The sequence below is a fragment of the Spermophilus citellus genome, assembly GCF_964194105.1.
Source record: "Spermophilus citellus genome assembly, chromosome: 2".
Lineage (NCBI taxonomy): Eukaryota > Metazoa > Chordata > Mammalia > Rodentia > Sciuridae > Spermophilus > Spermophilus citellus.
Window position 1 is genome coordinate 238,470,001 of NC_138183.1, and position 13,052 is coordinate 238,483,052.

The 13,052-nt window shown below is 35.2% G+C and overlaps 1 protein-coding gene across 2 annotated transcripts in view; it reads right to left on the reverse strand.

The window, feature by feature from the left end:
- Positions 1 to 13,052, reverse strand: part of NUP160 (nucleoporin 160) — a 57,284-nt gene that overhangs the window by 27,140 nt on the left and 17,092 nt on the right. Inside the window, exons 8-17 of one of the 2 annotated variants that reach the window (XM_081272056.1) lie at positions 12,637 to 12,714; positions 11,960 to 12,057; positions 10,144 to 10,228; positions 8,375 to 8,443; positions 6,408 to 6,491; positions 5,961 to 6,131; positions 4,292 to 4,391; positions 3,425 to 3,590; positions 2,543 to 2,670; positions 2,300 to 2,460 (exon numbers count right to left, since the gene is read on the reverse strand). In XM_081272056.1, the coding sequence (XP_081128182.1) occupies positions 2,300 to 2,460; positions 2,543 to 2,670; positions 3,425 to 3,590; positions 4,292 to 4,391; positions 5,961 to 6,131; positions 6,408 to 6,491; positions 8,375 to 8,443; positions 10,144 to 10,228; positions 11,960 to 12,057; positions 12,637 to 12,714 (1,140 nt within the window). Of the gene's footprint in view, positions 1 to 2,299; positions 2,461 to 2,542; positions 2,671 to 3,424; positions 3,591 to 4,291; positions 4,392 to 5,960; positions 6,132 to 6,395; positions 6,492 to 8,374; positions 8,444 to 10,143; positions 10,229 to 11,959; positions 12,058 to 12,636; positions 12,715 to 13,052 lie in introns of both variants that reach the window. The other variant, XM_081272055.1, reaches the window with a different exon arrangement.

The following is a 13,052-nucleotide window of genomic DNA, read 5'->3' on the forward strand; positions in this document are numbered from 1 at the left end:
TAGGTTACAAAAAATATTAAGTGGCATATCCTAATTGCACAAATAAAACCAAAAAACCTATTTGCATAGAAAAAAGAGTATAAAAAAATCAAAATGTCAATAGTGGTTGTTACTGGGTAGAAGATACAGATGAATTTTTATTATTTTTGCTTATATATATTTTATAAGAAAAGGCTATTATTTCTTTCTTGTTTCAAATTGTTTAATTATTGGTTTTTAGCTACACATTAGGATTCATTTTGACATAATCATATAAACATGGGACATAATTTGTTCTATTTAAGTCTCTAGTACTTTCCCTCCCTTCTTCCCTCCCAATGGTTCCCTTCCCTCCACTCCATTGATTTGCTATTAATATTTTCTTTAACTAATGTCTTGTTGATGTACATGATGGTTAGATTCACTGTGGTATATTCATATATGTACATAAGAAAGTAGGTTTAGATTCATTCTGTCTTTCCCTTATCCTGTTTTTCCTCCCACTACTCCACTGATCATTCTTTTATTTTTTTATTCTTCCCACCTCCTGCTTATTTTGAATTAGCTTCTGTATACCAGAGATAACATTCCATCTTTAACTTTTTGGGATTGGCTTATTTCACTTGGCATGATAGTTTCCAGTTCCACCCATTTACTGGCAAATGCCATGTCATACTTCTTTATGGCTGAGTAATATTCCATTGTGTAAATATACACTACATTTTATTTATCCATTCATCTGTTAAAGGGCTCCACAGCCTGGCCAATGTGAATTGTGTTGCTATAAACATTGATGAGGCTGTGTCACCGTAGTATGCTGATTTTAAATCTTTTGGATATATACCGAGGAGAGGAACAGCTGAAGGTAATTATTATTATTTGTAGTAAACTGCAAGAGATTAGAAACCCAGAAACACACACACACACACACACACACACACAAAAAAAAAAAAAAAAAAAAAAAAAAAAAAAACCTGTGAAGAAATGCAAGTATTTACACAGATCACAAAGAACTTAATAAGGGTTAACCCAAGTGACATACTCTCAGGACAGGATCCTTTTTTTCCTTGGTGTTCTTAAAAATTTCTAACTTTTTTTTTTTTTTTTTTTGAGTGGGGGTACTGGGATTGAACTCAGGGGCACTCAACCACTGAGCCACATCCCCAGCCCTTATTTGTATTTTATTTAAAGACAGGGTCTCACTGAATTGCTTAGTGCCTTGCTTTTTGCTGAGGCTGGCTTTGAACTTGAGATCTTCCTGCCTCAACCTCCTGAGCCACTTGGCTGGCTAAAAGTTTGTTCTTATTTTTGCCTGAAATTTTAATAACAGCAATGTATTTGAGTTCATAAATTCTGATTTTAAAGTATATTACTTCGGGGAGACCTATTGGCTTTTTGGCTCTTTATTCATTAACATAGATAATTTTAATCAGATTGCTTCCTTGCCAGGGTCAAATGAGATTATTGACTCAGAAACAAATGGGGTGTGAGATTCTGGGTTGGCTCCTCAGCACTGGGGTGGGCAGTGGGGACACATATACTTTACTATAGGCAGAAAAGTAATTTTTAGCATAGAACATCCAGTAGGTGGAGCAATCAGGATTTGTGATGGCACTGAAGTCTGGTAGTCTGAAAAGAATTAAGATGGAAAAGAAAGCACAGAATGGAGTTGGGAAGACCACAGAGGCAAACTTTACAACCTCAAAATTGTGCTTAGGGTAAGCCCTGGCCCACAGAAAGAGAAAAATTGTTCTTCTTTTCTTCTTTCCTCTACACTAAAGGGTATTCTGCTATCACATCCAGGGTAATACTTATAATACCAGTTTTTGGGACCACCAATCTGAGAAAATTTTGTATTACTATACATTCAAAGGTTAATAACAAAACAATCTGCTTCACATATATTCCTATTCTGTAACCTTAGATTATGACATTCATTTATACTTAACTCCACAAATATTTACAGAGCACCTAGTAAGGTCAACCATGGGAGATAAAGCAGTGAAGAAAGACAAGTGTCTACTTTTTTTTTTTTTTTTTTTTTTAAAGAGAGAGTGGGGGGGGGGAGAGAGACAGAGAGAGAGAGAGAATTTTTTTTTTAATATTTATTTTTTTTTAGTTCTCGGCGGACACAACATCTTTGTTGGTATGTGGTGCTGAGGATCGAACTCGGGCCGCACGCATGCCAGTTGAGCGCGCTACCGCTTGAGCCACATCCCCAGCCCATAGTGTCTACTTTTTAAGCTCAACAGCCTGCTGTATGCTTCCAGATCTCTGTCAGGTTTTAGATTTTGTAAGTGTTCCCTCAAACAATACTTACTGCATCTCCTAGCCTCATCAGTAGTTGCTGTAAGATCAAGAGGTCTCGGCAGATCAGGAATCGAGTACTAGCAATTCTATACACGCCTCTGCACACAATACACCCCGCTGAGCTACTACCATAGAGCTGGGAAAGGTTCATTCGAACATTCAAAGGCTGAGCTATAATAAGAAGAAAAATGGAGTTAAATGTTATCACTCTTTTCTCGAAATCAAGAGACACATTTGTTGTTTTGTCATTTACCTGAATTGAATCCTTTTTCCATTTCCACTTCTGTTTCATAATCCATTTCCCGTATAAGAAGTCCAATGGCATGGACAGGGTTCCTAATCTCTTGCAGTTTACTACAGATATCTTCCATCACATTTTCTCTACAAGGACAATTAGAAAATTCCAATTATTACTGAGAAGACATAAGACCTACACTCTGTATGTATTGTAAGCTAAATGCTCTTTGAAACAGGAAAACCAGCCCCATAATAAAGGAGTAGAGATCATCATTTTGGCATACAAGATACTTCCACTTCACATATTAATTTTTCTTCACCTTTCTGCAAAACACAGACAAAATGAACATAAGGAAAATACTTTCTTTTTCATGAATATGTAGCTCACTTAACAGGTGCATCACATTTAATGAGTCTGTCTCTAGGACGAGTGCAGTGGCTCATGCCTGTAATCCCAGTGGCTTGGGAGGCTAGGGCAGGAAGATCATGAGTTCAAAACCAGGCTTAGCAACAGTGAGGTGCTAAGGAACTCAATGAGACCTTGCCTCTATAAAACACAAAATAGAGCTCAGGATGTGGCTCAGCGATTAAGTGCTCCTGAGTTCAATTCCCAGTACCAAAAAAACAAAAGGAAAAAACAAACAAACAAAAAACCCCTGAAAGCAGGGGCTGCTGATGTAATGTAAGTCAGTGGTACAGCACTTGCTTAGAGCAGCATGTTCAAGGTCTTCAGTCAAACCCCAACACTGCAAAGGGGATAATACCTGTTTGGAATCAAGTATAGTCACTAACTTTAAGCCATTACTTTGTAGACACTTGAACATCCAAAACCTCATGTTGGCACTAAAAATTGCTGAATTTCCATTAGGAAATACACTTTAGCCTAAATTCTCCTTACACGTCATTAGTGATCAAATCTTCCAAAATCTGTTCTGCAGCCTTTTCTGGAGACTGTAGGTTGTAACAACTCATTTCCATCATAACTGACATATCCATAGTTACAGACTCTCCGATCAACCGGAGGCATTTTATAAGACATACGACATCTCGAGCGACATCCACATCTATGAAGAAGAGAAAGTTAATAATAATAACATTCCTGCCTCAAGCCAAAGAATTATCAAAGGTTGGGATTGTGGCTCAGTGGTAGAGTGCTTGCCTAGCATGTGTGAGGCACTGGGTTTGATTCCCAGCACTGCATATAAATAAATGAATAAAATAAAGGTCCATCAACACCTTAAAAAATATAAGAACTATCAATAATATGTTAAAATCAGTATTAGTGGGCTCGAGCTATATGCCTAGTATGTGTGAGGCACTGGGTTCGATCCTTAACACCATATAAAAATAAACAAAATAAAGGCATTCTGTCCATCTACAACTACAAAAAAATTTAAAAATCAGTATTAGCATTAGATGCCAAGGTATCTGAGGTCTAAATGCCAAGGTATCTGAGGTCAAGATGCCTTGACCCCTTCTACTTTTTAAAAAATTCTTAAAATTTTTTTAATTAGAATTTTTTTTTTTGTAATTGTAGACGGACAGAATGCCTTTGTTTATTTTTATGTGGTGCTAAGAATCAAACCCAGTATCTCAAGTGCTCTGCCACTGAGCTCCAGCCTATCCAACCTCTTCAGTTTAAAACCTACTATGAGGTAAACTGACCAAGACAAGTCACAATGGCAATCGAATTTTACATGAAGTGAAATAAAGGATAGGGTTCAAGTATGAAGGAATCAAATATAGACATAATAATTATTATTACCATCAGAAATGGTTGTCTCATCCTCTGTCACAAGGTTCTCATCAGACAGGAGATACAGATGATCCACTAAGGAGGAGGGCACAAGAAAAGACAGGTACCCCTGGAAACACAAATCTTTCAGTTATATTTGTTTCAGTGAATTTTGAATGAATAAAATAAGTGATAGTCTATAATGTATCATGTGGAGCAACAAATCATGTTGTACATGGTACATATGTATAATTTAAAACATTTAAAAACATTGAAAGGGGCTTGGGTATAATTCAGTGGTAAAGTGCTTGCCTAGCATGCATGAGGCACTGAATTTGATTCCCAGCACTGCAACAGGAACAAAAATTGAGATATGAAGTGTGACTCTTATCATGAGAAAACACCAGACAAATTCAAGTTGAAGGACACTATAAAACAACAATAGGTATTGCCTTCAAAAAAATGTCAGTGGAGGAGCTAGGATTGTGGCTCCGTGGTGGAGCACTTGCCTAACATGTATGAGGTACTGGGTTTGATTCCCAGCACCATATATAAAAATAAATAAATAAAACAAAACAAAGGTATCGTGTCCATCTATAACTAAAAAAAAAAAAAAAAAAAAAAAAAAAAAAAAAAAAAAAAAAAAGTCAGAGGGCTGGGGCTGTAGTTCAATGGGAGGGTACTTTGGTCAGCATGTGTGAGGCACTTGGTTTGATTCTCAGTACAATATGTAAATAAATAAAATAAAGGTCCATCAACAACTAAAAAAAATATTTAAAAATAAGTCAATGGAATGAAAGACAAAGACTGATAAGAGGTCTAAGATTAAGCTAAAGAAATACAACTAAATAATGTAAGATCTTGGATTGGACTTTTACTCAAAAACAATTATGGGCACAATTGGCAAAAGTTGAATATAAACATATAATATTATATTAATATCAAACTGCCTAAGTTTTAAATTTTGTCATAGTTAATTTAAAAGAATATCCTTGTTCTTAGATACACACCAAAATATTAAGGATAAGGAGACATGATGTCTACAATTCTCAAGTGGCTCAGAAAGAAAAAAATATAAAATATAAAATGAGGGGCTGGGGATGTGGCTCAAGCAGTAGCGCGCTCGCCTGGCATGCGTGCGGCCCGGGTTCGATCCTCAGCACCACATACAAACAAAGATGTTGTGTCCGCCGAGAACTAAAAAAAAAAAAAATATTAAAAAAAAAAAAAAAATATATAAAATGAAGAGCAAATGGCAACAGATGTAGCCCAGTATAGAACACATGCTTAGCATGATTAATCTAGGTGAACGGTATGAAGAAATTCTTTGTTATTCTTATAACTCTTAAGATTGCAATTACTTCAATGTAAACAAATAAGGGGGGAGGGAAAGTTAAAGTACTAAAGATTGAAATAAAGCAAACTGTATTACCTACAAGCATGAATGTCAAAATGAACCTCAATATATAACTACAAAACATAAGAAAAACATTTAAAAAGTAAATAAATCAAATAGAAAAAACAAACAAAACACAAAAAGTATAGTTAATAATGAAGACTATTAAATACAAATGAAGTATAATTTAAGGAAAAAAATTACAAACACAAAATCCTAAAAGATAAATACACTTAACAAATATTCTGAAGACCCACTGAACTGTCTAAAAAAGAGTTCTTCTGTATGCTTCAGCTCGCTTACTTTTTTCAGTAGGCACACCATATTTGTGTGAGGATTCAAGTGTAGGGCAAGAGGCTGGGAGAGAGCTTCTTGGTACTGAAGACAGCAGGCGTAGAATTTGCACCAGAATTCCTGTTGTAAATTTCTAAATGCCTCCCTGGAGAATTCATACTCTGTTACACTTCCTTGGAGCTGGCAAAGTGGAAACAAAATTAAACTCTTGGTACCATTTGGGATCAAACAACGTAATTGTCCAATATGATTTTACTAGCTATATACTAGCCAAAGGAATATTCTTTATACATTAAATGGTAAAGACTATACAACTGTACATCTAATTCTCTAATTATAAGGTTTAGACATGTATACTTTCTACTAAACAAGGTCAAGTGAACAATTCTGACAACTTCTCAGTGCCCTTCTTATATAAAGATGAAAAAAAAAATTTTTATTTACCGGAAATCTCACCTCACTTTCGACAGCTAATGTAACTTCCTTTTTTAGTTCACTCCACGAAAGATCCAAATTCCTCTCAGTTCCTCTGCAGAAAATCTAAAATTAATAGACATTTTAGAGTATTACACTCAAAAACAGATGAAAAATACTCCAGCACAAAGATACTGAAGCAATGTACAACTATATAATAAAGAAAAGGCATGCCTAGAATATTCTTTACATTTAACACCAGGCAAATATTTTCTGAAAGACATTATAGCAATTGTGAACTTGTTTCTAGAATAAACTAGAAAAATACATGAATCTGCCAGGCAAGATTTAATCCCAGTAACACAGGAGACTGAGTCAGGAGGATCACCAAGTTTGAGGTCAGCCTCAGCAACTTAGCAAGAACCCTGTCTCAAAATAAAAAGGGATAGGGATGTGGCTCAGTGGTTAAGCATCCCTGGGTTCAATCCCCAGTGCCAAAAAAAAAAAAAAAAAAGACTGGCACAAGGTGAGCTAGAATAGTGGGTGTAACTCTATAGGATTGATTCGATAAATGACTTAAAGATGGTTTAATGTCTCACTGTCTAAGAGATAACAAGAGAAGTGGTTGAGTTTTTAATATATGCAAAGCAAAAAAGAATAATTATTTATTATACGATATAGTAGTAATAAAATCATAAAGTTTATTAATGAAGAAGGAGTGCTAATGAGATGAAAGGAAAAACACCTGAGGAGAAAGTAACTGTGTCATCCTCAAGTTTTATCAGAGATAGAAGAAAACTCTTAATGAATATACCTAGAAGAAAAGTCAAGGGCCTAGAAATAGTATCACCTGAGCTAAAGTTAATATGTTGTGTTTAGTCTGAAGAAAGATGACATGTCAAGGTTCTTTTTCTTTTTTCTTGGTACGGGTGATGGAACCCAGAGGTACTTTACCACTGGGCTACATCCTCAGTCCTTTTTATTTTTTATTTTGAGGCAGGATCTCATTAAGTTGCTGAGGATCTCTCTAGGTGGCTGAAACTGGCCTTGAACTGGAATCCTCCTGCTTTAGTCTTCTGAGTCACTGGAATTACAGGTGTGTATGCACGCGTTCTATTAAGTTTCTTTTTAAAATTTTTTTTTTTTAGTTGTCGATGAACTTTTATTTTATTTATTTATATGTGGTGCTGAGAATTGAACCCAGTGCCTCACTCATGCTAGGCAAACGCTCTACCACTGAGCCACAACCCCCGACCTCATTCTAAGTTTCAAAATAAAGAACCCACTAAAAGGATGGAAAACAAATTCAATCCAATTCTTGGAAGATCTTTTAGAAGACAGTTTGGGAATAATAACTCACATAAGAACTAGTAAGAAACTTGTCAAGGGAGGAAGACAATCAGAGGCTTCTCAGAGAAGTCTCAGGCATTTATGCTTCAAGTAGAAAGTCAGAGTAGGACACTCTAAGGTTATCTTTCAATCCTATGAATGATTATTTTTTTTTAAATCCATAAAGTTAAACCTCAATTGAAGGAAGCTATGTAACTTTAAAGAATGCTTTTTAAAGCATTAAGTAGCTTTTTAATCTTGTGAGGCTGAAGTTAAAATTTTTTGAGTCTTCTTGAAATGAACCAAGTCACACCTTTTCTATAGTAACAAAAGGGTAACAACAGAGTATAATTGAAACTAACTAAAAACCACTTTGAATTACTTTCAAGTAGAGATTACATGCAGTATAGGAGGTACCTTTTTACAATAGTGTGGGTCCAAATATCTCTTTAGACCTCTGGTATGATTCACTAGTTTTTGGGAAAGTGCTTCCTACTGCCACCTCTCTGCTAGAAGTCTTATTTAATGGAAAGAACATTTACAAAAAATTACAGTAGTATTTACAAAAAAATTTGAGTTTTTAATATATGCAAAGCAAAAAAGAATAATTATTAATTATACAATATAGTAGTAATAAAATCATAAAGTTTTAAGTGAACATTAAATACTTTCTTGCCAACCTGTAAAGCTTTACATAAAGCTGCATTTATGAATCGTCCTGGTGTAAACAGACTCCGCAAATACATTTCCTGTTAGAACATTAAAAAAAAAAAAAAACAAACATCATTCTGAAAAAGATAAAATTTGTAAAATGTTGTAGAATCCAAAACATTTACAGCAAAGTCTGAATTTCCAGTATACGAAATGGACATTTGGCCCTTCTCCCTGAAGGGCACTAAAGTGAAAATGACAACATTTTTGGGTCAAACATGGCATATTATACTGAAAATGGTGTGCCCTTGTATAGTTCTTCATTGGGTTTCATTGGAAAACAAGGCATGTCAAGTTCCAATCTTAAATGAAAGAGGCAAATCCAATTTATTGGCGATATACATTGGTAAGAGAACAATTAAACTAGGTTGATTTCTGCACCACCTATAAAAGTACTCTTTTTTATGGCTCACATATTAAAAAAAACTATAATAATAGGCATTATATATAAATAAAACAAACTGTAAAAAGCTCACAGAAATGGGACAATGAAGTAGAGAGAATAAATGGAAAAATTTCACGTTGCTTGATATTTTGACTCAGTCTCATGAACCACATTTACTCAGAAGAGGTGAATCTGATTGACCTTCATTCGTTTCTTTCCTTCTACTGAGCTTCAGGTAGATAAAATGACCAAAATGAAGGAGAAAAATAAAGATAATAAAAATCAGCATGTGACTTTGACTTTCCGACAAAGTCAAATACTAGTAGTTAACTGGAATAATTAATAACTTTTTGGAATTAAAAATTTAGTGATGTTCAATTTCAGATAGTTAAAGTGGGTGTCTTCACTCCTATACAATAGTCATTGTTTCAGACTTAGGTCCATAGGCTTTAATGACATTTTAACACTAAGGCAGCAACAAAAAGCTTTTTCCTTCATTTATTCTGGGGGTATCTTTGAAAAATGGGGAGACTCTTGTGTTCTTTATTGTTTTATCTTCTAAAATTATTATTTTCCTAGTGAACAGTTCTATCAGAATTTATCTTATTTCTAAATAAATGGTAAATATTTAAGGAGGTAGAAATGCTAATTACCCTAATGCTAATTATACATTATATAAACGTATCATTATCACAATGTCTTCCACAAATATGTAGAATTGATGTCAATTAAAAATACTCCAAATTAAAAGAAAAAATTATCTTGTTACATGCACATAAAATGACAGATGTAATAAACCTACCATTTGTGCCCATGCAGAATCCTTTCCCCTCAATTTATTAACAAATCTCTTTATCTTTTTTTGGGGGGGGGGAAACCATTCCTCCCCTGCCCATACTCAACTGACCTCACCAGTCCTGCAATGGCAAAGCCCAGGCTGGACTCGTGGCCCATTGTAGGCCAGAACATCTAACTGCTCCTGATCATAGTGACTACATCAGGAAGTAGCACACAACTTAAGCTAGACCAGAGTTTCACCCCAAGAATATAGTCTGTAGAACTGAGACGTTGCTCTTTCCCCTGGGGCTGCTAAGTTCACAGAATGCGAGCCGACTCAGGAGAGGGAGCATACTTGAGAATATACCCAACCAGGAGGGAAGCAGAATAAAGAAGGGAGACCAAGGCTTGAAGGCACTGAAACCTGGTTGTTCTCAACTTTTAGCTGCACAAGTCAATCTATTCTTTAGCTTTACTCAGTTCAAGTCACCTGCAGCTGAAAGAGCTCTAATACAATTGGTTCTTAAAATAATAAGGATAAATCATTCCCTAACATTACACTTTAGTGTTACTTACCCTGGGGTCTTGATCATCTCTGATGACAATTTCTTCCTCTGGCAAAGGCTGCATAAAAACTGGATTCCACTGACCTGCAATATTACTACAGACAAAAATCCAAGTTTACACAAAAATAAATTTATGCTGTTGGCAACAACTGGGCAAGGAAGGCCTCATCAATGGAATCCCTGCAATCAACCATTCTGCCTGATCAATTCTATTAACAATAAGTATGTTTTGCCATAAAGAGGAGGAGGAGGAGGAATTCTTAGCAGAAAGTATTTTCCTAAAAATACTTTTTAGTTGTCGGTGGACCTTTATTTAATTTATTTATTTATATGTGGTGCTGAGAATCAAACCCAGTGCCTCACACACACTAGGCGAGTGCTCTACCACTGAGCCACAACCCCAACCCCTGAAAATGTGTTCTTAATTACTTTTAATAGGCACCTTCCTGAAATTAAAATTCTAAACACAAATCTACAAATAATAGCCAGCATTTGTTCTTTGCTAGATATTATGCTAGATGCAGTTCTAGATATTACTCACGTATGCCTTACGATCTCGTTCTCTTTTTGGTACTAAGGATTAAAGCCAAGGGCATTTTTATCACTGAGCTATTTGCCCACCCCTTTTTTATTTTGAGACAAGGTGTCACTAAGTTGCTGAGGCTGGCCTCCAACTGGGAGTCAAGATGTGCAATGCCTTATCACTGCTACTAAGTTGTACAATCAAGGTTCTAACTCTGTTCTGGCTCTATAGCCTGTGGTTTTTTTACTACTCTGAATGCCATCTACAAGGACTACTCTCATATTTTTGAGTGGTCAATCTGGGGGCAACCATTCCAAAATCAGTCTTGAAGAACCTGGAGCGTTCAATTAGTTCAGTGGTCTTTAAACTGTGTTCCAGGGAATCCTTTAAAGTGTTTCAGGGGTTACATAAGTGTTTGCTTAAAAATTATTTTCTAAAATGTATTTATAATCACAATTTAATTTATAAAATTTTAAACTTATGTCACATACATTAAAAATATTAACTGTCAAATATGAAAACATTAAACATTAAAATATTAGATGCCAAATATATTTAATATTAGAGATTATTAATACTAAGTTATATTAATATTAACTTTATATTCATAAAATACCAGTTTTGCGTTATATATTAGAATTCTTTTTTTCTGAGGAAAAAGTTTTTGTTTTAAAAAGTTTGGGAAATACTCTGTTTGTCCAATCTATTTCTCATCTCATGATGAGGAAATAGAGTGCACAAAGAACAACAAAGAAGTACTGGCCATAGCAAGGTTAACTGGTGAGCCCTTGCTTTGAAGTACACTTCCTGATGAATTGGGCGTGGTGGTGCATACCTGTTAATCCCAGCTGCTGAGGAGGCTGAGGCAAGAAGCCTGCAAGTTCAAAGCCAGCCTCAGCAACTTAGTGAGGCCATAGGTAACTTAGAAAGACTTTGTCTCAAAATAAAAAGTAGAAAGGGATGGGGATGTGGCTCAAAGATTAAGCACTCCTGGGTTAAATTCCCATACCCTCCAAAAAAGAAAATTTCCAGATGAGAAGTATTTTGGGAATGTGTTCTCTCTTCCAAGAAATATGATATTTTCTTTATCTTAGTCCAACCCAAAGTATCCCTATTTTGTCCTAAAGCCAAAAGTAACAAAATAAAACAAAATGCAAAAGAAAGTACTTCAGAAAATAAGAACAACAGGCAAACCAAGGTCAGAATCCTTCAAATGTAGACTTAGTTCTACATAAACAGCTCTCTTGACCTAGCATGAAAGTACTTGTGGTGAGGAAGGATGACAGAGTTAAGGGACTCGTACTGTTCAAAGTTGATGTATTTCACAATTGTTTGGTTCTCTACATCATGCCACAGGGCCCAGATATCCGTGGAGGTTAAGGCAAAGTCAATCAGTGTCTCCTAGAAAGAAATAGGAAGAAAATGGAAATAGGAAATAAGAAAGAAAAGGCAGTAGTTCATAATAACTTAAATTGGTACTATTAAAGAGAGATAAATGCATAAAAACAAAACATGGTACCCACTACATGAATTTGATAAAATCCAAATCAAAATTTGTTTCTATACATCATAAAAATTTCCATTTTAAGATTACAATCCCATTGACACACAGTAGGGTCAGTCAATATCTCTTCGTTTTGTTTTTTTGGTACCAGGGTCTTGCTAAGTTGCTTAGGGCCTTGCTAAATTGTGGAGGCTAGTCTTGAACTTGTAATCCTCTTGCCTCAGCCTCCTAAGTCACTGGGATTATAGATGTATGCCAGTGTGCCACTAAGCCTGGCATTTCTTTCTTTTTTTGGGGGGGAAGATGAGGTCTTGTTATGCTGACCAAGCTGGTCTTGAACTCCTTGATTCAAGTGATCCTACAGCCTCAGCTCCTCAAGCAGCTGGGACTCAGGTATATACCACCTTGCCTGGCTATGCTTAAGTTAATACTTCTTTGTTGTACTTGGAAAATACGAAAAAGATGAATCAACCTACCTGAGAAGTGAATAATGAGGAAATGTGATCTAGACTATAGCGGTTATTCTCAGTGCTCACCAACTGGAAAATGCAGAACTGAAAAATATAAGTTGATAAAAAAAAAATAATTAATATGCTACTTTTCTAAAGCAAAGGTTATCAGTGTTCAAACAATTTATAAAAAAAAGTGGTTAAAATATATGTAACATAAAATTTACCATCTTAATATTTTTTAAAATTTACTTTTTATTGTTTCTTTTTAATTATACACGACAACAGATTTTGACATAATTATAAAAGCATGCAATATAATCTGTTCTAATTCAGTCCCCAGTACTTCCCCTTTCCTTCCCTCTACATCTTTCTGCTACTTACTGATAAGTTTCTTTCATTTTTTTTTTTTTTTAAATTAGTGTTTTATGGGGCTGGGGATG